Source organism: Crocuta crocuta, unplaced genomic scaffold (genome assembly GCF_008692635.1).
Source record: "Crocuta crocuta isolate KB4526 unplaced genomic scaffold, BGI_CrCroc_1.0 scaffold1, whole genome shotgun sequence".
NCBI classification, from domain to species: domain Eukaryota; kingdom Metazoa; phylum Chordata; class Mammalia; order Carnivora; family Hyaenidae; genus Crocuta; species Crocuta crocuta.
In genome coordinates, this window is record NW_027527930.1 from 7,340,845 (window position 1) to 7,361,011 (window position 20,167).

At 41.9% G+C, this 20,167-nt stretch overlaps 1 protein-coding gene across 1 annotated transcript in view; it reads right to left on the reverse strand.

The window, feature by feature from the left end:
- The window catches only part of NAAA (N-acylethanolamine acid amidase), a gene marked incomplete at its 5' end in the record, with an annotated part of 22,314 nt that extends 2,154 nt beyond the window's left edge, over window positions 1–20,160 (reverse strand). Inside the window, 9 exons of the mRNA XM_077750860.1 lie at window positions 3,063–3,091; window positions 3,528–3,594; window positions 4,556–4,618; window positions 4,766–4,938; window positions 9,270–9,346; window positions 11,736–11,826; window positions 16,991–17,117; window positions 19,268–19,432; window positions 20,027–20,160. Of these exons, the coding sequence (XP_077606986.1) occupies window positions 3,063–3,091; window positions 3,528–3,594; window positions 4,556–4,618; window positions 4,766–4,938; window positions 9,270–9,346; window positions 11,736–11,826; window positions 16,991–17,117; window positions 19,268–19,432; window positions 20,027–20,160 (926 nt within the window). The remainder of the gene's footprint in view (window positions 1–3,062; window positions 3,092–3,527; window positions 3,595–4,555; window positions 4,619–4,765; window positions 4,939–9,269; window positions 9,347–11,735; window positions 11,827–16,990; window positions 17,118–19,267; window positions 19,433–20,026) is intronic.
- Between the last annotated feature and the right edge of the window lie 7 nt (window positions 20,161–20,167).

A 20,167-nucleotide genomic window follows, 5' to 3' on the forward strand; every position in this document is an offset into this window, starting at 1 on the left:
GGGGGGGGGGTCAGAGGAGGGCCAGAGTGGAGGCTCTAAAGCTCAGATATCACATCTTGCCCAGATCTAAGGATGCAAAGCACAATGGCATCTACTCAACCTACCACACAGCAAGGGACCTGAACAGCACAAGCACACACACACTATGGCCCCTTCCCCTGATTCCCTTCATCTACCTCTTGTCCCAGACACCAGCTGAGGTGCATGATCAAAGCATTTAGAGCTGCGTTGTTGCAGAACTAGCAGCCCTGGGACCCACAGACAAATTGTACATCCGGCTGAAGACAGTACTATGAGTGCACGCAGTTAGACCAAGGGAATTCAGTGGCTTATTTACATTGGTCATAATTCTATTCTCCATTCCTACTTCATTTATTCATTCATTCATTCATTTTAAAGTTTATTTATTTATTGTGAGAGAGAAAGAGACAGCACAAGTGGGAGAGGGGCAGAGAGGGAGACAGAGAATCCCAAGCAGGTTCCGAACTGTCAGCACAGAGCCCAACACGGGACGCAAACTCACGGAATCATGAGATCATGACCTGAGCTGAAACCAACAGTCAGATGTTTAGCCAGCTGAGCCACCCAGGCGCCCCTCCTTGGCTACTTTAATATTCTCTCTGCTAATAGCCACATCAGAGGATGGAGATCTATTCCAAGTGAGTGTGATTTTGTAGCACAGCACAAGGTGGCAGCATAGAGCTAACTGCTTCTGTCAAACTTCTTTCTGTTAACCACACAGTGAATAATAGCCTTCATTGCCGGGAATCATTTTAAACAATGGGCCTGAGAGTCAGTGATCTGTATTAATTCTGGCTCAGTGGTGATTATCCTTTAAACACAGTTACTCTAGGTGTTCAATTACACAACAGAGAAAAATTTTCCTTGGTTAACTGTTTACGTTTCTAAACAATTCTTTTCAACAAAACATTTCTTAGGTCATTTAAACATTCATAGCCTTAACTCACTAACTCTACTTCTGAGAATTCAGCCAGGGAAAATAATCCAAAAGTTGGGGGGGGATGTACAAATACGTACATTTCAGAATCTTAATAGAGGAAAAACTAACAAATAGAGAATGCTTAACTCAAGTACCCTATATTCAGTTGGCTATGGGACACCTGTTTAAAATTATATGGGCTGCTCATGGCATGGGCAATGCTTTTTAAAAATAAATGTAACAGCTATTTTATTATAATACTAATTTTTAAAAGATATAGTCATCATTTATATAATTTTTTTTTAAACTATAAGAACACCCAAAAAAGAATACCCTTTTTTACAAATGAATATTGGAAGGGCAAAATTGTGCCCTACTGGAAGGGATACAGTCAGCTGTGTGCTGGAGTTGGCTCCTACGGGCTGGTGAGAGCCGATCGTTAAACATGTGGGAAGTTTAGGAGCCAATCATAAGCTTGCAATAGGTCAGGTAGGAGCATTGACACCATGGGAGTCAATGAATGCTACAACTCATGTGGGTCTTTGGTTTGTTTTCTGGCCCCCCAAACTCACCCCCACCCCCACCCCAAAGCTAGTTTACTTTCATAACACTGGGTATCATCTGTTACCCAAATAGCTCATTTATTGGAGTGGTAAATTACTAATTTGTTTTTCTGTATTGGCTATTAGAATACTGCTCACAGAATAAATTTTTTAGTGTTAGTCTTTTTATCAGGCCCTACTTACAGAAAAAAACATTCAAGGGACAATTTGAAGATATATTTCTATTATGATACAAAATAAACCACCAGTTTTGAAAATGTCATAACAGCTAAGGAATCTTAAAAGTACCTGTATACAAAAGTTATTCTAGAAGCCATCAGGAAAACTATTTTGCGTTTGTGTAAAAGAAGAGCATTTCAAAGAAAAAAGATCATTTGGGTATTTGAAAGTAAAAATCACTTTATAGGTTTGCCTGTATTAGGCTATTCCCTGAAGAGGACCATTTTGGTATTCTTGCCTTGGAGAAAGCAGATAAAATAAGGATGGGAGGGTAGGAAATGCTGGGTTTGGGAATTTATTGAAATAAAAGAAGGAGATAAGACTGTTTTGACTTGCAGACGCTTCCTCTTTCATTTTATTAAATTAAGCCCCACCTCATTAGGCAAAAAACAGTGTCTGCACCCCCATGAGCTAGTCCTGGGTGAGGTAAGACATTAAAGCATCACCTGGAGCGGTGATGAAGAGTAGACTGTTGGTCTAGTCAGCTTTGCTGTGATGGAGACAGTGGACCTTCAGAGTCTCCTGTATAAATAAGTCTTGTGGCTGCCTCTCAGGTTTAATGAAGAGCTTCCTGTGACAAGAGCAGCTATGACCCAGGGTTTCACTTCAGAAGACTATGTGGGTAAAACCCTGGCCTGTTAGACCCGAGAAGCCAGTGCTCACAGAATGCTACTGTAAAGAAACAAAAACATAGACGCTGTGGACTGAGCATGGTGGTAGCAGAAAGTCCCAGGAAGTTAAAGAGAAGCCAACAGTGTCTATCGTTTAGTTGTTGGTTTGTTTTTTTTCTTTTTCTTTTTTTTTTTTTTTTCTTTTTTTTTTTTTTTTTAGTTTATTTATTTATTTTCAGAGAGAGAGAATCCCAAGCAGGCTCCATGCTGTCAGTGCAGAGCTCAAAGCAGGGCTCAATCCTATGAACCGTGAGATCATGATCTGAGCCAAGATCAAGAGTCAGAGCTTAACTGACTGACCCACCCAGGTGCCCCTAAAGTTTAGTTTTAACAGAGTGAAGTTAAGGCACTCATAACCAGTGAAGGCAGTGCCAACTACCAGACTGACTTAGGATGAACACATCAATGCCCTCCTCCTCCTGGATCATTCTATCCTCCTTACCTTTGTTTTTCTTCATGGACTTCTCACTTGACTTATGACATATTTATTTATCTACCCCTCCCACCTCCTCCCTACTCCCTGACAGTAGAATGTTAGTTCCATGAGAGCTGACACCTTGTTTGATTCACTACTGTGTCCACAGCACCTAGAAAGCCTAACTTGTAGAGGCCCTACCGAGTCCCCATTATTGGGTGACATACAAAGAGATGTATTTAAATGTCACTTACTTGTTACAAACCGGAAACACTGACAAAACCTGCTTAAGAAACAACCATATTACAAAGACTATTAACAAGGTAGAAGAAATACATGTAGAATATCCCTAGGAAGAATAAAACCACTTAACACTCTAGGGTGTCTTGGGGTCTACAGAGTTAAAGACTTTTGAATCTTTTCTCCCTTTATACAATGAACATATATACAACTGTGTCTTTTTTTTTTTAACTTGCAGAAAAACTTAGGCGAAGATGGATACTTTTTAGCCTATACTGATATAAGTTCACAAAATTTCATATACATATTTTTTAAATTCATCTGGCTTTTAAAAAATGTTTTCAACCAGGTGAAACAGACTCCAACACTTGCATCTATCATATTTGCTAATTTCGAAGGAGGATTTTTAAAAAATCACTATTAACAAAGACAACAAGCATCCAGGGTAAAAGCTGGTTAGCACGGCCCCTGGAGGTTACCTGGAAGAGCGCCTCCAGGCTGAGGTTTGCCTGGCCTGTGGCATTCAGGGCTTTGATAGCAGGAGTTCTGTAAGGAGAATGATCAAAGGTTACTTGGCACTTGAGGTAACCCTGAATCCCACCAGCTCGCACACTGAGAGGCTCAAGATAAGGCCTGGCTTCATTATATCCCTTTCACCAAAGCAGATTCCGGCCCCCAACCATGCTTCCTGCCTAATGTCAGACCACCATGGTAAAATTAATTCAACAGTCAGCCCTACTGGCACCATCGGCTCAAGGAAGCTGGGATGGTGAAAATGTGTTGCTTAATAGTTGTCAGCAAACACATGGGGCAGTAAAACCAGGCGGAAAATACGTAACTATCTGCTCTTTGGGGATGCAACGACTTATAAATTTTTGAGATGAAAAGGGCCAAAGGAACTCCCTAACTGGTTTACTTATTTCATTAAGGGACATGCTTTCCTTCCAAAAAAGTCTTACATAGAAAACAGCAAACCTCATGCCATCCTTTCCTTCTACACATAAGTAGACAGAGGCTCAAGAAGCTACCCAGTATGTCATTAACAGAGCTGGTGATGGAACAGAGGCCTCCTGACCCTAAGCCAGGGACGGTCTTACCCTCCAACACCCAACCAACTGCTAAGAGCCTCCACTACACATTACACTCTCCCATCCCGGCCAAGATATTGGTGAGGGGCCCAGGTACATGTTCTGAGAGGGGACAGCACCTGTAATCCTCTCCAGTTCTTGTCATAAGGAGGACACATTTGAGGCACCTGGGTGGCTTAGTCCCTTAAATGTCCCACTTTGGCTTAGGTCATGATCTAATGGTTCGTGAATTGAAGCCCCACACTGGGCTCTATGCTGTCAGCACAGAGCCTGCTTGGGTTCCTCTGTCCCGTCTCCCCTTTCTGCCCCTCCCCTGCTCTCCTCAAAAACAATAAAAAACAATAAACTTTTTTTTTTAAAGGGCACATTCTCCTGACCCCAAGAAAACACTGTAAAGCAGAAAGTGTATAGAGGCCTACCTTCGGTCATCTTTCTCAGGTGCTGGCTTCCAGTGGTCATAATTTGTCTCAACTCGGAACCACCTACAACAGAGCACATCATCTTGTCTTACTCAAGGCCATCTGGCACATAGCGGAAGGAGAAATATATAAAAACAAACAAACAAAATGTACTGCTGGTTTCATCAATTAAAAAAATATTGGTACAGAATGAGTTCTCATTCTACTCACGCTCCATTTAAAGGATCTAGAGGCCAAATATCTATGGGGCCATTTCTGTTCCTCGTGATGACCACTCCTTCCCGAGGGGACGTACCACCAACGATATAATAAACATCAGCGATAAGGGGCGTCTTGGCCAATTTATAAACAGCTGCTTCAAAGTTTTCTGACTCACTCAGGGTCTGAACAAAGAGACAAACCCTCATTAGCATCAGCACACACGGCAGTTATCTGCCACACCAACTGATGGACAAATGGGCCAAAGCTCATTCTCCTGATATATTAAGCCACGGCTACCATCTTAAACTGCTCTGACTTCCTCCTCCTCCTGTCATCAAGGCTGCTGAGATGTCATCAGTGGGGTGCCAACAGCAGCAGGATTTTTCTCACAAATGGAAAGAGCTACTGCCAAGTTCTTGGCCTGGCTCACCAAACATGGGCTGTGTGTTTTCTAGACAGATACCTTACAAAGGACTCCCCATGCCTCCTCATGCATTTCTTCTTTTGACAGGTACTTTATGAATACCTTCTATGTGTCAGGCACTTTACTGGTGTGGGAACAGAGCAGTGAATATGACTGACCAAACCTTGTTCACTCCAAACTTCCAAGGATGACGGCAAAGTCAATGGGCAGTGGTGACACAACATATGGAGTGTCAATATAGGAGAAGGAGTTGCTATAAAAGCCATAGCAGAGGACCCAGCCTCCCCCAGGGCATCAGGGCATCCCAGGAAGGTATTGCACAAGCTGAGGCCAAAGGGACAGTGGAAGTCAGTCACGTACAAAGTTGGGTTGGGCAGCTCTAGCTTGAGGGAAGAGTTTGCAAAGTCTTGGAGGTGAAGGACGGCATGCAACGTCAGAGCAGGGAGCAGGGTGTGCAGATACCCCTACCCCCGAGGGTTCATCATGAAGATTTCCAAAGGTCTGTGGCATTTGTTAAGGGGATCACTTTCCATATCTTCAGCTTCCATAGGTACTCCTTGCTTAAGCTGATCTGCTCAAGAACATCCTGTGGTACAGAGCCTGCCCTTCCCACCTGCATCTTCAAATCACTCTTCACCACTTTGGGAAAGTACGTTTTTGGCTCACCCGTCCTGAATACTGCCAAGGTACTATGTCAGGGGTGGGGGTGGGGGTAAAGCTAAACAAAAGAACAATTCAAAATATTAGTGTCTGCAAAGGTGCCACCATTCAGCACCATAAACCATCAAGCCACAGCAGGGCTTTGTGGACTTCTCCCTGCCATACACGTATTCCTGCTAGGGTGAGGTTTTTAGGCTTGAACTGGTTTGATCTGAACTCAGCAAAATTATAGTGAGGCAATGACAGAACATTGTTTTATGTCGCCTATACCTTCCCATGATTACTATCAAATAATTTGTTGCCTCTAACAGAGTCCTATGAGAAAAAAGCAAAACAACAATAGTGAGAAATGCCGGTGGCAGTGGTGACTTACTTTATTCAGGTGACAAAGTCAGAATGAGGTATGCACCCCATCTGTCTAGCTCAGGAAATGAAGGAAATGGCACTGGCTGCTAATGGAAAATGAAAATGCTCTAAAATTGATTGTAGAGGTGGTTGTACAACTCTGAGAGTACTAAAAACCAGGTAGCTGTATGCTTTAAATAGATTAATTTTATGACATATGAATTGTATGGCATTATACCTCAATTAAATATACATCTACCTTATGACCCAGCAATTCTACTCTTAAATACTTACTCAACTGAAATGGATATATGTGGTTACAAAAAGACTTGCACAAGAATTTCTACAGCTGGCTTACTCATAATGGTCCCATACTGGAAACAACTCAATGCCTATCAACTGGAAAATGAATCAATTGTAGTATATTCATACAACTGAATAATCTCCAGCAATAGAAAGGAATGAGCTAGTGACACAAACAACATGGATGAATTTGAAAAACATTTGGCTGAGTGAAAGAAAGAGTCCATACTCTAGGATTTCATTTCTATGCATTCTACCAGGCAAACTTTTCTGTGGTGATAACGATCAGCATGGTTTCATTGAGGGAGGGTGTCAGAGGAGCTTAGGAATTGGCTAAAATGGAGCAGGAGGGAAGATTCCAGGGACTTGGAGATGTTCTGCATCTTGTTTTGTCAGTGCTTACATGGGTGGATAAGTAAGTGTGTACAACTATCAAAACACATTGAACCAAACCTTTAAGATCTGTGCATTTCACTGTATGTAAATTACATCTAAAACATTCAAACATCATTTTGATGTTTAGATTTCACCAGATAGATTTAAATTCTAGTTTTATTTTTAAATGGCAACATTTAAATACACTGAATTTTTTGTAGCTTTTTAATCTTACGATGAAAAGTTTTAGAGGTCATCTTAAAAATGTGTGAAGGATGCATAGCTCGTCACCATCTTCAGGAAGTACCCAGGTAAGAAGTTGAGAAGCACTACAGGTCCAGAGGGGCTAAGGTCATTTAGAACAAGGGGAAGAAGGGCCAAAAAAAGCTAAAGCTGGGCAGGGCCAAATCCTTGCACCAGAGATGAGTTTACTGTGGTGAAATCACAGTTTATATGTGGCATGGAACTTTGCTGTCTACTAGGTTGTGTATAGCAGACTTTCTTTCTGTTATACACAGAACTACTTTCTTAATGCTTTTGTTTTGCTAATTCTGATATCTGCAAATGGAGACTCTAAAAGGAGGACACATTGTTATCAGCAGAAAAGCATGTCATCTCTTATCTCAATCAGCTATTTAGATAACGCTACAGGCTAAAATTGTAGCCCACAACAAAGATTCTCTCCTTGACCAAACTAGCTAGGCTCCTGAGTCCTCTTCCTGACAAGGCCTTAACCTTGACCTATACACTAACATAGCTTTTTTTCATGGTGTTATTCTTGGTTTTATTTTATTATTGTTATTATTTTAAATATAATTTATTGTCAAGTTAGCTAACATACAGTGGATACAGTGTGCTCTTGGTTTTCGGGGTAGATTCGCATGATTCATCGCTTACATACAACACACAGTGCTCATCCCAACAAGTGCCCTCCTCAAAGCCCTTCACTCATTTTCCCCTTGCCCCCCTGCCCTGGCCCTATCATCCCTTAGTTTGTTTTCTGTATTTAAGAGTCCCCTATAGTTTGCCTCTCCCTCTGTTTGTAACTGTGCCCCCCCCCACTTCCCTTCCCCCATGGTCTTCTGTTCAGTTTCTCAAATTCTACATATGAGTGAAAACATGATATTTTCTTTCCCTGACTGACTAATTTCACTTAGCATAATACCCTTCGGTTCCATCCATGTTGTTGCAAATGGCAAGATTTCATTTTTTCATTGGCGAGTAGTATTCCATTGTATATATAAACCACATCTTCTTTCTCCATTCATCAGAAAATTAACATAGTTTCTAATAGCTCAAGGCTACCTCCCTAAGGTGACCCTAGCCCCTCTTCTACTGCTGCCTGAGAAAAGAAGCCTGCCCAAAGAATTTACTATTTGTTCCAACCAACACTTAAAACTGGGGCGCCTGTGTTCCAGTCTCTGCAGGAGGGTAGGAAGCTACCTTTGAAAAGCACCAGTTAGGAATCCCAGATAGGCTTCTCATGAACAATTCCTCTCTTCTACTCTTCGTATAATTTGTCACTTCTCTGACTCTACTGAGCCCCTGCTGACACCCTCTCAATTCCCTCATTTTCCCTTTAAAACACCCAGTCACCCTTGTAGAAGTCAAAGTTGAGTTCAGTTCACATTGGACACTTTTCCCTACTGCAAGAGTATAGTGTACTGATTAAACTCTGTCCCTACCACTTATTTATTTCTTTTTATTGAGGTATAACTGACAAATAACATTACATTTTTCTAATGTTTATTTGTTTTTTGAGAGAGAGAGAGAATGAGGAAAGGGCAGAGTGAGAGGGAGACACAGAATCTGAAGCAGGCTCCAGGCTCTGAGCGTCAGCACAGAGCCCGACATGCGGCTTGAACCCATGAACCAGGAGATCATGACCTGAGCTGAAGTCGGACACTTAACCGACTGAGCCACCCAGGCACCCCTTGACATATAACATTATATTTGGTTTCAGGCATACAATATAATGATTCAATATTTGTGTATATTGCAAAATGATCACCATGATAACATCTGTCACTATACATAGTTACCAAAAATCATTTTCTTGAATGAGGACTTTTAAGATCTACCTTTAACAACTTCAAACTACGCAATACAGTATTATTAACTCTAACCGCCATGCTGCAGGTTGCATGCCTGTGACTTATTTTATAACTGGAAATTTATAATTTAGAACTACTCCTTTACCTAGTGTCCAGTTCTGTGTATCTTTGATACTTATTATCACAAAGGTTGATATGCACTTTGCAACCCTTTTTATTTGCAAACCTTGCTTATTCTTTTTAGGAGCTTTTTAAATGAAAAATAACATTGTTAAATGACACAGAACAACACAACACGAACACACAGGGGATGAAGTTAGAGTGTGGTGGGTTCAACAGTGGAAGTACTCACAGTGCGGATAAGCCAGCTGACCGGAAAGTGTCTCTGAAAAAGGGCAGCGATCACATTCTCCCACCACCAGCCTTTATCTGCCGAGTTGAAGAAGAAACAATAAGTATATGTATGAATTGTTGCCCAAGTGCCGCAGTTTAAAAGTCCTTAAATCTTATTTCTTCCCCATAGTACGTGCTGATGGGAGAGAAAAGTTGGTGGATGAGAGTGATTTTATCGGCATGCAGTTTTCAAAAATAAAGCCCAAACTTCATGGCATTCATTAAAATATGTAATATATATCTATATTTCCAGGGATTTGGAAGTGTTCTTTGTGTGTGTGTGTGTATGTGTGTGTATAATACATGAATGTTTTGTAAATATATACTTTATATATATATAAATTTTCATAAATATATACTTTATATATATATATATAAACATACATATATATACATACACGCACACATCTATATATAAACTTTAATGCCTATAAATAGTGATAATTATGTTAAAGGAGATAATTCTATTGGGGCACCTGGGTGCCTCAGTCGGTTGAGCATCCAACCTCGGCTCAAGTCATGATTTCATGGTTTGTGGGTTTGGGCCCCATGTCGGGCTCTGTGCTGGCAGCTCAGGGCCTGGAGCCTATTTTGGATTCTGTGTCTCCCTCTCTCTCTGACCCTCCCCTGCTCACGCTGTCTCTCTCTCTCTCTCAGAAACAAATAAAAAACATTAAAAAAAATTTTTTTAAAGGAAATAGTTCTATTAATTATTTGAGGCAAAACAGAATTGTATAGCTATCGAGAGAGTGGCTCAATAAAGGGGAGGAAACTAAAGCCCAGACAGGTTAAGCTGCTTGGTTTTGGTCACCCAGCTAGCAAGTGACCACATCAAGTCAGAAACCAGGCAGGCTGGCTCTGGAGTCTGAGATCTTAACTGCCAGGTGGTTTGTGAAGCCTCCCCAAACTCTATGCCATTTGTTAGTACCCCTCCTATCCATACCCTTTCCCATATGGCACTTTCTGTAATGTCCAGAAACCTAACTGAATATCTCACCTCTATTAACCAAGAGATGTTACCTTATTGTTCAGGCATTTTAACTCAATCTTAGCAGATGAAAATATAACTACTTTTCATTAAAATGATACTATAAGTTTTGAAAAAGAGGTTTGACTGTATTTAGTTAAACATGCACATCACAGAATAACTCAGTTATTTGTAAACTGCTTGTACCTTAGGCTCTACCAATCCATTCGTTAATCAATTTGAGTCACAAGATGATGGAAACAAAGCCCAGCTTTTAAATAAATGTACACTTGTTTACAGCCATTCTGTGTGGAACCCTAGTAGCTATCATGCTGTGGTTTGAGTACCACTGGCTGAGAACCTGTCACTCACAATAGACCTTTGAGAAAATGCTGAAGAAACTCATCAGGATAAAGAACTAACTGCTGGGCCTTGATACAGACTCAACCAGCATCTTCCTGCTAGAGACTTACGTAAAAAGGTAAGAACAGACCTAACTAAAGGAAATAACAATGTGAAGTCAATCAAGCGTTCATCAGACGACCAACACTACACTTTCTGTCTTTCCTCTTAGCTCAGCTGCAAGTTCCTGAGGACAGAGACATGAGTTTGTTGAACTCTGGGTTTTCCAGAGAACTGAATGAGGTCCTCTGAGCCTTGGGGAATGGCAGTACAGTCATATAATATACAGAGCAACTGGGCCAGGATCTAGGCAATCAGTTTGAGAAGCTCCTTTCCGGCTTACCAGCTGTCACTTCATGTCACAGCCTGTTTCTTCTTCCGCATAATGAAAGGGACTAATAATATCAGCCCTGCCTAGCTAACGGGACAGTTGTGATATTGAGAAAGTGTACAGGAAAATGCCCAGTAAACTATCAAGTGCTTTATAGATGTCGCTTGTACAATGCCAACACATACCCTCTGGATTACTGTGATAGCTTCCTAACAGCCTTCTGCTTCCATGTTAACCCAACACCATCCAGCCTTTAGATATCTAGCAGCCAAAGTGATAGAAATATAAACCAGATCTGCTTGCTTCCTGGCCTAAAATCCTCCTAAGGCTTCTATTACACTTAAAAGCCAAGCTCTTCATCATGACCCTCACCATGGCCTCAGCCTTCATCTCCACCTCTAATGTCAGTCCGCCATCCTGAAACTACACTACCCTCTCTTGCTTCTAGAATCCTTCAGGGATGTTTTGTTTCTAGAATTCCCCCAGCTTTTGAAGATCAGGCTCCTGGATCCTGTTATGCTTGGTCTGTAGCACTTAGCATTCCCTGAAATCATCTTTATTGCTTATACGCACCCTGTCCCTCTCCCCTGAGTAGAACGAAAGTACCAGCTGGGTAGTGTAGTAGGTGTTCATCCATACGTTCCGGTGGGGGCGCAAATGAAGCACGCTTGAATAGAACTGACCAGGACTGTGGCTGCAAAGGCTCAGAAATCTGTTTTGATTACCTCGTTCATCGCCAGAAACTGTAAACTTGTGTGGACTCTGACCAGTCCATAATCCCACATAGCCAATAAATGTGGTTCCCGTGAATGCAACCTGAAATCAAGAGGTAAGGTATCATTTTGCCAATCCAACCAAATACACGATGAAATCATCTGTTTTGTCTCACATGTGGATTTTTTTCTTAAAAGTTCCAACATAAAAAAATCTCTCAAAGAGCCTTTTGGAAGGTGTAACCCTGGGGTTCCATGAATAGAAATCCATGGATCTGTGATCTTGAATGGGGAAAAAAAAGGGGCAGCTTTATTTTCACCCATTCCTAATTGAGATTTCACTCCTTCAGTTAGGGGTGCATGCCGACAAATCATGAGGTTACAGCAGTGCCTAGGATTCTGATACCCACAGACATTGCAGATATTTTCACACATATAATGGGGTCACACCTATCTTGATATGATATAATTACATATCCTGAAATATCACTCATACTTATCACTACCTTGAAATGGTGGTAATTATCAGACACACTGTTAACATTTACTAATTAATGTGTTGAGAAAACTTTTAAATGGCTTTAAAATTTTTTTAAATATAAAGCAGCTATATTTCAATGTAACTGGTTTTCTTTGTAATCCATGCATTTGACTTTATGTACTATAAGACATTCTCAGAGGAATCATAGCCTTCACCAAAGGGGATCATGTCCCCCAATGACTGAGAAACTCCAGCCCTGAAATGGCAAATGCGCTCCCATTAAAAACTTGTGTTGACTCAGGGCACCTAGGTGGCTCAGTTAGTTGGGCATCCAACTCTTCTCAGCTCAGGTCATGATCTCGCAGTTTGTGAGTTCAGACCCCATGTTGAACTCTGTGCTGACAGCGTCGAACCTGCTTGGAATTCTCTCTCTCCTGCACTCTCTCTTTCCGCCCCTCGCCGGCTCTCTCTCTCTCTCTCTCTCTTTAAAAATTTTAAAAAATTAAAACAAAACCAAAAACAAAAAACTTGTGTTGACTTGATTATAAGAGATAAATATTATGCATCTTATAAGCTCTGTAAGGGGCAGTAAGTGAAAATGTTAGTAATAATCATATTTAAAATTTAAATATTAAAAAATTTATTTTATATGTATCTGTCATTTAATCCTCATGATTATCCCACGAGTTACAGGAATCACTCCCAATTTAAATTTAGGTAATGAGTTCCAATGATTGCAAGATACCACTATATTACTATGAGGAGAAAAATCAAACTCGAGCAGTTACTGCAGATATCAGATTTCATTTTTTTAACTTTATTTACTTATTTTCAGGAAGAGAGAGAGAGGGGGAGGGAGAGCATGCATGAGTGGGGGAGGAGCAAAGAGAGGGGGGAGGAAAGAATCCCAAGCAGGCTCCGTGTGGTCACCGTGAAGCCCTATATGGGCCTGGCCCCTACGAACTGTGAGATCATGACCTGAGCCAAAATTAAGAATCAGACACCCAACCGACTGAGCCCCCCAGCTGCCCTAAATTTCAGTTTTAAAAGAGCTAGAATAGTGTCTCTTCAATAAACATCAACCAATATTTTTATATTTTGAGAAATAAACAGGCCTAGGTTAATATTTTTCCTTAGAAAGCTAAATCTTAAGGGGTGCCCACTGGAGCATTTGACTCTTGATCCCAGGGTTCTGAGTTCAAGCCCCATTTGGGCATGGAGCCTACAAAGAAAGAAAGAAAGAAAGAAAGAAAGGAAGAAAGGAAGGAAGGAAGGAAGGAAGGAAGGAAGGAAGGAAGGAAGGAAGGAAGGAAGAAAGAAAGAAAGAAAGAAAGAAAGAAAGAAAGAAAGAAAGAAAGAAAGAAAGAAAGAAAGAGAAAGAAAGAAAGAAAGAAAGAAAGAAAGAAAGAAGAGAAAAGAAAGCTGAATCTTAAGTCTTTAATCTTTAAAATTATTTATTTCTACCTCATCTGCTTGTAAAAACAATTGATGGTGGCTAAGTTAGAAGGGAGAAATGCAGTGGCCTTAGTTTTATAAATGACCTTTTACTGACTCATTGAGGGCTTTCCATGAATTCTCCCCATTTCCATTCACAGCAGTAAAAGGGGAATAATCCTACCTCTATTTTACAAATAATCCTTTGTAAGAGCCTTTACAAAACATAATCATATGAAGAAAAAAAAGTATTTATACTGTCACTTCATTCGCATGATACACTGACTCTCATATTAGTGTCACTCTTGAAGAGCTAAGCAAATTAAAGTTTGAAAATCAAAATCACATTGTGGTTTCCAAGCTATAAATATAAAAAAGTCTAAGGTAAATTTGCAAGACATTTTATCTTGCAGCTCTGAAAAACTGTCTTTATTTCTAAATGTCTGAGGTTTCCAATCATGTCTGCCAAGTCATTTAACGTTAACAGACCCTTAGCTGCAGTTAGAGACTCAAAATCACAGTCTAAGTCTGAGATTTAGGGGAAGAAAGTTATTAGGAGGCCAAAGGCCTGGCTTTGGTCCAGCCTGTGCCGCACCTCCTCCATGTGAGCAGGGCAAAGTCTGTGGAAGGCCCTGGCCTCTCATCTGGAAAATGACGATGAAACTGTTGACCTGTGCCTGCTCAGAGGGTGGTGGTGAGTATCTAATGAGAAATGGTATGTGAAAATGGTTTAAAAATTATGACTCAGTTGGTTAAGTGTCCCACTTGGGCTCAGATCACGATCTCACAGTTCATGAGTTTGAGCCCTGCTTCAGGCTCTCTGCTCTCAGCACAGAGCTTGCTTCAGATCCTCTGTCCTCCCACCTCTCTCTCTGCCCTTCTCCCTCTCTCTCTCTCTCTCTCTCAAAAAATAAACATTTTATAAAAAAAATTATGAATGAGAAGAATAAGAAATTAATTCTTTTGTGGATAACCTGTTCTTAATTTAGCAGAACATGGTTTTTTTTGGCCATGGGTCCCTAGCGGAAAGACAATGCTCAAGTGTAACCTGTTTGACATGGTAATCATAACTTGAGCTCTAAGAGTCAAGCCACACCTGCAGGCTACTTCCCATGGGAGCTCCAGGATACATAGGAACAAACAAAGCAGTAACGGGGTGAGCTCTAGAGGAAGCAGTTGGAATAATTTATTTTTGCTGCATTTATTCCTTTGTCTGACTAGAAGAATTTTGCTCATTGTAGATAATGGAGAAAAGGAGAAAGTAAGTCAATGAAAATAATTATTGTCCCATCATCCAGTAATAATTGCTAATATTTTAGGGGCACCTGGGGGATCAATCGGTTAAGTGTCCAACTCTTGATTTTGACTCAGGTCATGACCTTGTGGTCCGTCAGTTCGAGCCCTGTATCAGGCTCTGCACTAACAGCGCAGAGCCTGCTTGGGATTGTCTCTCTCCCTCTCTCTCTGCCCTTCCCCTGCTCTCTCTCTCTCAAAATAAATAAATAAACCTTAAAAAAACATTTCAGCAGATTTAGAATTTAGTATGCATGTATGTTCTGTCATTGTTACAACTTAAAAACATTTTTAAAATTTTTATTTATTTATTTATTTATTTATTTTTATGTCTTTATTTTGAGAGACAGAGACAGAGAGTGAGCAGGGGAGGGGGAAAGAGAGGGAGACGCAGGATCTGAAGCAGGCTCCAGGCTCCGAGTTGTCAGCACAGAGCCCAATGCAGGGCTCGAACCCACGGACTGTGAGATCAATGACCTGAGCCAAAGTCCAACGCTTAACCAACTGAGCCACCCAGGCACCCCACAACTTAAAAACAGTTTTGAAGTAATTCTTCAGGTATAAATCAAATTGTTAACAGTGTTGAAGTGAAGGAATGAAACAAAAGAAAGAGAACCTTTTGCTTGAAGTATTTCTGTATTCTGTATTTTTTAAAGTTTATTTATTTATTTATTTATTTATTTTTTTAGAGAGAGCGCCCGTGCGTTCATGCAAGCAGGGGAGGGGCAGAGAGAGAGGGAGAGAGAACACCAAGCAGGCTCCAAGTTGTCAGTGCAAGGCCTGACGTGGGGCTCTGTGCTGACAGCATGAAATCAATAGTTGGACACTTAACCAATAGAGCCACCCAGGTGCCCCTTTTTTTTAACTTTGTATGAGAAAAACGTTTTGTCTGTAAAAGTAGAAGACCAAGTGAGTATTTAATAGATGAGTCTGTAGTATTTGTGACTCAGCCCCTAAATGCAAAGAACATATGAAAGACAGTCCTTGTCCTTAAATGGTGTCTCCCAAAGCCAACATCTGGCTTTTGTGTGTTCTATTCTGTTTCATGGCAATAACGTGCTTTGCGTACTCAATACACAGTGATTAAGGCTGTCTCTCCAACATTTAAACAGAAACGTGAAAACAGTATATTAGGTTATTATTTTGATGATGAAAGTAAAATGATCCAAGTATAATTTTTAAAGATCATAGAGAGTGCTGTGGGTCAATCATACTTGTAGAGTGAAGGACCATTTATTATTTGGCCACTATTATTTATTAAGCATTTATCACATGCTTTGCAGAGATTGCTTCATGTAACCTTTATAACTACCTGCATAAAGTAATTATTAACCTCTCTGAGCTGTGTAATCTGCAAAATGGGTCTAAATAATTTCCTATGTTCTCAAAGGAAGTAAGTGAAAGAAGCAGAATTCAAACCCAGATTCAAATTCAGACTTCAAAGTTGGCTGTTTCTAGCCATTATATCAGGGAGCCCCTCCCTATTCTAGAAGCAGTCTCAACATAGGAAAGGAGAGAAAGAGCTGACTCAGCAGGGTAAGTGGACAACGGCTCATATCCCAATAGAGATTGATTTCCCAAAGGAAAACGGGTTGACCTCTTTAAGCAGATGCTCAATAATCATAAATGACCCTTCTTCCTAGGAGCATAATTGACATAAACCTCTCATGGTTTTGTTTTTCCAAGAGTCTGATGTCTTTTATATCTTTGTCTTTTCTTCTCCTTTTTTTAAACGTTTATTCTTTTTTTTTTTGAGAGAGAGCGCGCGCAAGCAGGAGAGGGGTAGAGAGAGGGAGGCACAGAATTCAAAGCGGGCTCCAAGGCTCTGAGCTCTCAGCTCAGATGTGGACCAGATGCGGAGCTTGAACTCTGAACAGTGAGATCATAACCTGAGCAGAAGTTGGACACTTAACAGACTGAGCCACCCAGGGGCCCCTAATGTCTTTTGTATCTTACACTGATAACACACTTAAGCAGCAGGCCATCCTAATGATTGCTAACTTTGGTTAGCAAGTCTCTCTGACTTCTGAATCTGAATATTATGCTATACAAACTATACCTGCCCGTTCTTTAAGAATTGCACATCCACGGTCAACTCGCGTAAGAAATTCCCAAAAGGATAATCTAGATTCCGGCCATGATAAATGTGGCCTTTGGAATCTTGAGCCACAATGCTGGTGCAGAATCTGAAAAAATAGAAAAGTACAATATGAATGAATGAGAAAATAAGACGAAGTAAAATAAATTTTTCATTAAAAAAATAAATCCTTAAAATAAACCGATGTTTCTTTTTATGATGGATATATATGATCCCTATATAAGAATATGGATTCACAATTCAAGATGAAAAGCACAACTGGGCACAATTCATCAGTGTTGATTTGGTGTTACTAGACCTTGCCCTCAGCACAAATGCCATTGAAAACATACTGAAGGAGAACTTCATCCTAAATCTAAATCTGAAACTCACCCACTCTGGGCTCAGCTATATCTCTGAGCTTCACTTACTCCTCTGCTTGGCAGTATGTGGTCTATTTAACGTACTATTCAAAGCTAGTTCAAACTTCTCTTTTATGAATTTCTCAGAGCAAGTACAATGGTATTTAAATCATTCTGTGCTTGACACTTTCCCTGTCCCCTAACAGAAAAGGACCCTTTAAGAACTCCCAGCCAGAGAAAAGTATTCTGAGGAAAAGAGGAAGAGCTTTGTTAAGATATCTAAATGTCCAGTTTCTGTGAGAATATGTAATGTAACTTACATCACGTACAATGGAAAAATTCTTACATACAGCATGTCCAATTCTGGGAAAAGATATGTATATCCACACAAACAAAACTGAGAGAAAGTACTCTGAAGGGCTGTTGGTCATTTCTAAGTAATGAGATTGTGGTTAATTTTCTTTATATTTTCTGAATGTACTAATTTTCTATATTGATTACATATTACTTTTATAATAGGAGAAAATAAATGTTACTTAATTTTTTGTTTGTTTAAAAAAGGAAGTCTGGGGGGCACCTAGGTGGCTCAGTCGCTTAAGTATCCGACTTTGGCTCAGGTTGTAATCATGTGGTTCATGGGTTTGAGCCCCACATCAGGCTCTGTGCTGACAGCTCAGAGCCTGGAGCCTGCTTTGGATTCTGTGTCTCCCTCTCTCTCTGCCCCTCCCCCACTCATGTTCCATCTCCCTCCCTCTCTCTCTCTCTCTTTCAAAAATAAACATTAACAAAAATTATGGGGTGTCTGGGTGACTCAGTTGGTTGAGCATCCAACTTCAGCCTAGGTCATGATCTCACACGGCTTACAAGTTCGGGCCCTACGTCAGGCTGTGTACTGACCAGTCAGAGCCTGGAACCTGCTTCAGATTCTGCATCTCCCTCTCTCTCTGTCCCTCCCCAGCTCATGTCCTGTCTCTTGCTCTCTCTCAAATATAAAATAAATAAATAAATAAATAAATAAATGAACAAAAATAAAACAAAAAAGTTTGTGTCTCATCTGTGTGTTTCCTTAAAAAGGGAGGCACTCAGTGCTTCTTAACCTAATCTGCCTAGGCGTTCAGGGAAGGTGCCAGAGGGCAATAAAGCTGCATTATCCCAAGAACACACTCCCCCCATCATCTTTTGGCAATCAGAAGCTGTTATGTATGTTGGTAGATAAGGCTGGTCTGTCGGCAACACAGTAAATCCTGAAGACAGAAACCAGGTCAATTCCAGGACCCACTATGGAGCCAGTAAAGACTCAAGATTCTCCCTGCACTCTGCCTGGGATCAACCACACGCTTTTAAGTGTTTTCACTTCTGTGTGCCATTTTATCATGCCCACTCTGTGTACCAAATACTGGATCTCCCTATTAGCCAGAACAGTGTTCCCTGTTACCCCGACTCTGGAGGGTCCAGCCTCTGAAAGAGGAGTCAGGATCTCTAACCATGACAAACACGGGGAGATAAATGCAGAGGGACAAATAAGCACTGGCAGGATTATAAGGCTACAGGGTCTCTTGGTTAGACAGCCTGGATGAGAGTTGGGTTAATTTCCTGTTAAAGTACATGTTGAGTTGAGTTTGGAAAATGGAATAATACCGGATTGGTGGAGGGAGGAAACAGGGGCTTCAGGTCAAGGAAAAGTTCAGTGTTGATTCTTAGAAGCAGCTTTCCTTCTCTGAGCCCATGATCCGTTGCTCAGAATTACTCGGAGAGGCAAAGAGGAAGCCCTGGAGGTTTCAGGGCAGCCCTGTCACCACCCTGTTTTTATCACACTGGAAATATGTCTCCTCCCACTCAGCTGTGGCAAGGGTCCCTGGTGAATCCCAGTTAACCCGCGCTAGCGTGGGGCACTCACGCGGTGGACTCGTAAACCAGGTTGAGAAGCAGGCAGTCGGCCAGTTTGTAGTTCAGGACTTCGCACATGCCCCGGATCTCGTCTATGAAGGGCTGGGGCAGCAAGCGAGCCAGCTCCAGGACCACCTTCCCAATCAACGCGTGGACCCACTTGGGGGCCCTATTCCTAAAAACGAAGAACCACGAGGGTGTTTGACCTGTTCAGAGACCGAAGGGGTGTGAGTGTGTGTGTGCGGGTGGTGGGGTGCTTCCTAAAGCACTTACCCTTAGGGATGAGTGAGTGCTAGGTCCCTCCCTTTCCCAGAGAGGCCGACAGCCGAGGGACCGCATCACCCAATCCGCAGCATCCCTGAGGGAAAAAGGAAACTTGGAACGGGAGGTGGGGCGAGCGAGCGTGGTTCCCACAGGGGAGGACTTGCGGGACTCGCGAGGCCTGCAAGAAGGGCGGGCTGTGTTCCCTACTCTGAGTTGAGCAGGCGGGTGACAACCTGCGCGCCACTCCGATCCGGAATGGCTGGAGGAAAGGCGTGCTACTGGTGACACCGAACTTGAAAGTCAAACCAGCCGCTTCGATCGTCCTCGAGCCCGCCGTCTCCCAGAACACCAGCAAATGTCAGTTCTGGTCCCCACTGCCCTTGCACGCTTCTGAGGCCACTGAGGAGGCTGGGTAGAGGGCAGGACCCTCACGGAGGGGAGGAGAAAAGCGGCTCGGTGGACAGCCCAGGGGGCAGCGCGCNCGCGCCCCCGCGCGCGCGCTCACCCGAGGATGTTCGCCATCGCGGCGCGCACTAAGTCCAGGTCGAAGTGCTGCAGCACCGGCAGCCAGCGCAGCTCGGGCGCCGCGTCCAGGCTCACGTTGAAGAGCGGCGGGGGAGGGGGCGAGGCGGCCGTCAACGCCCCG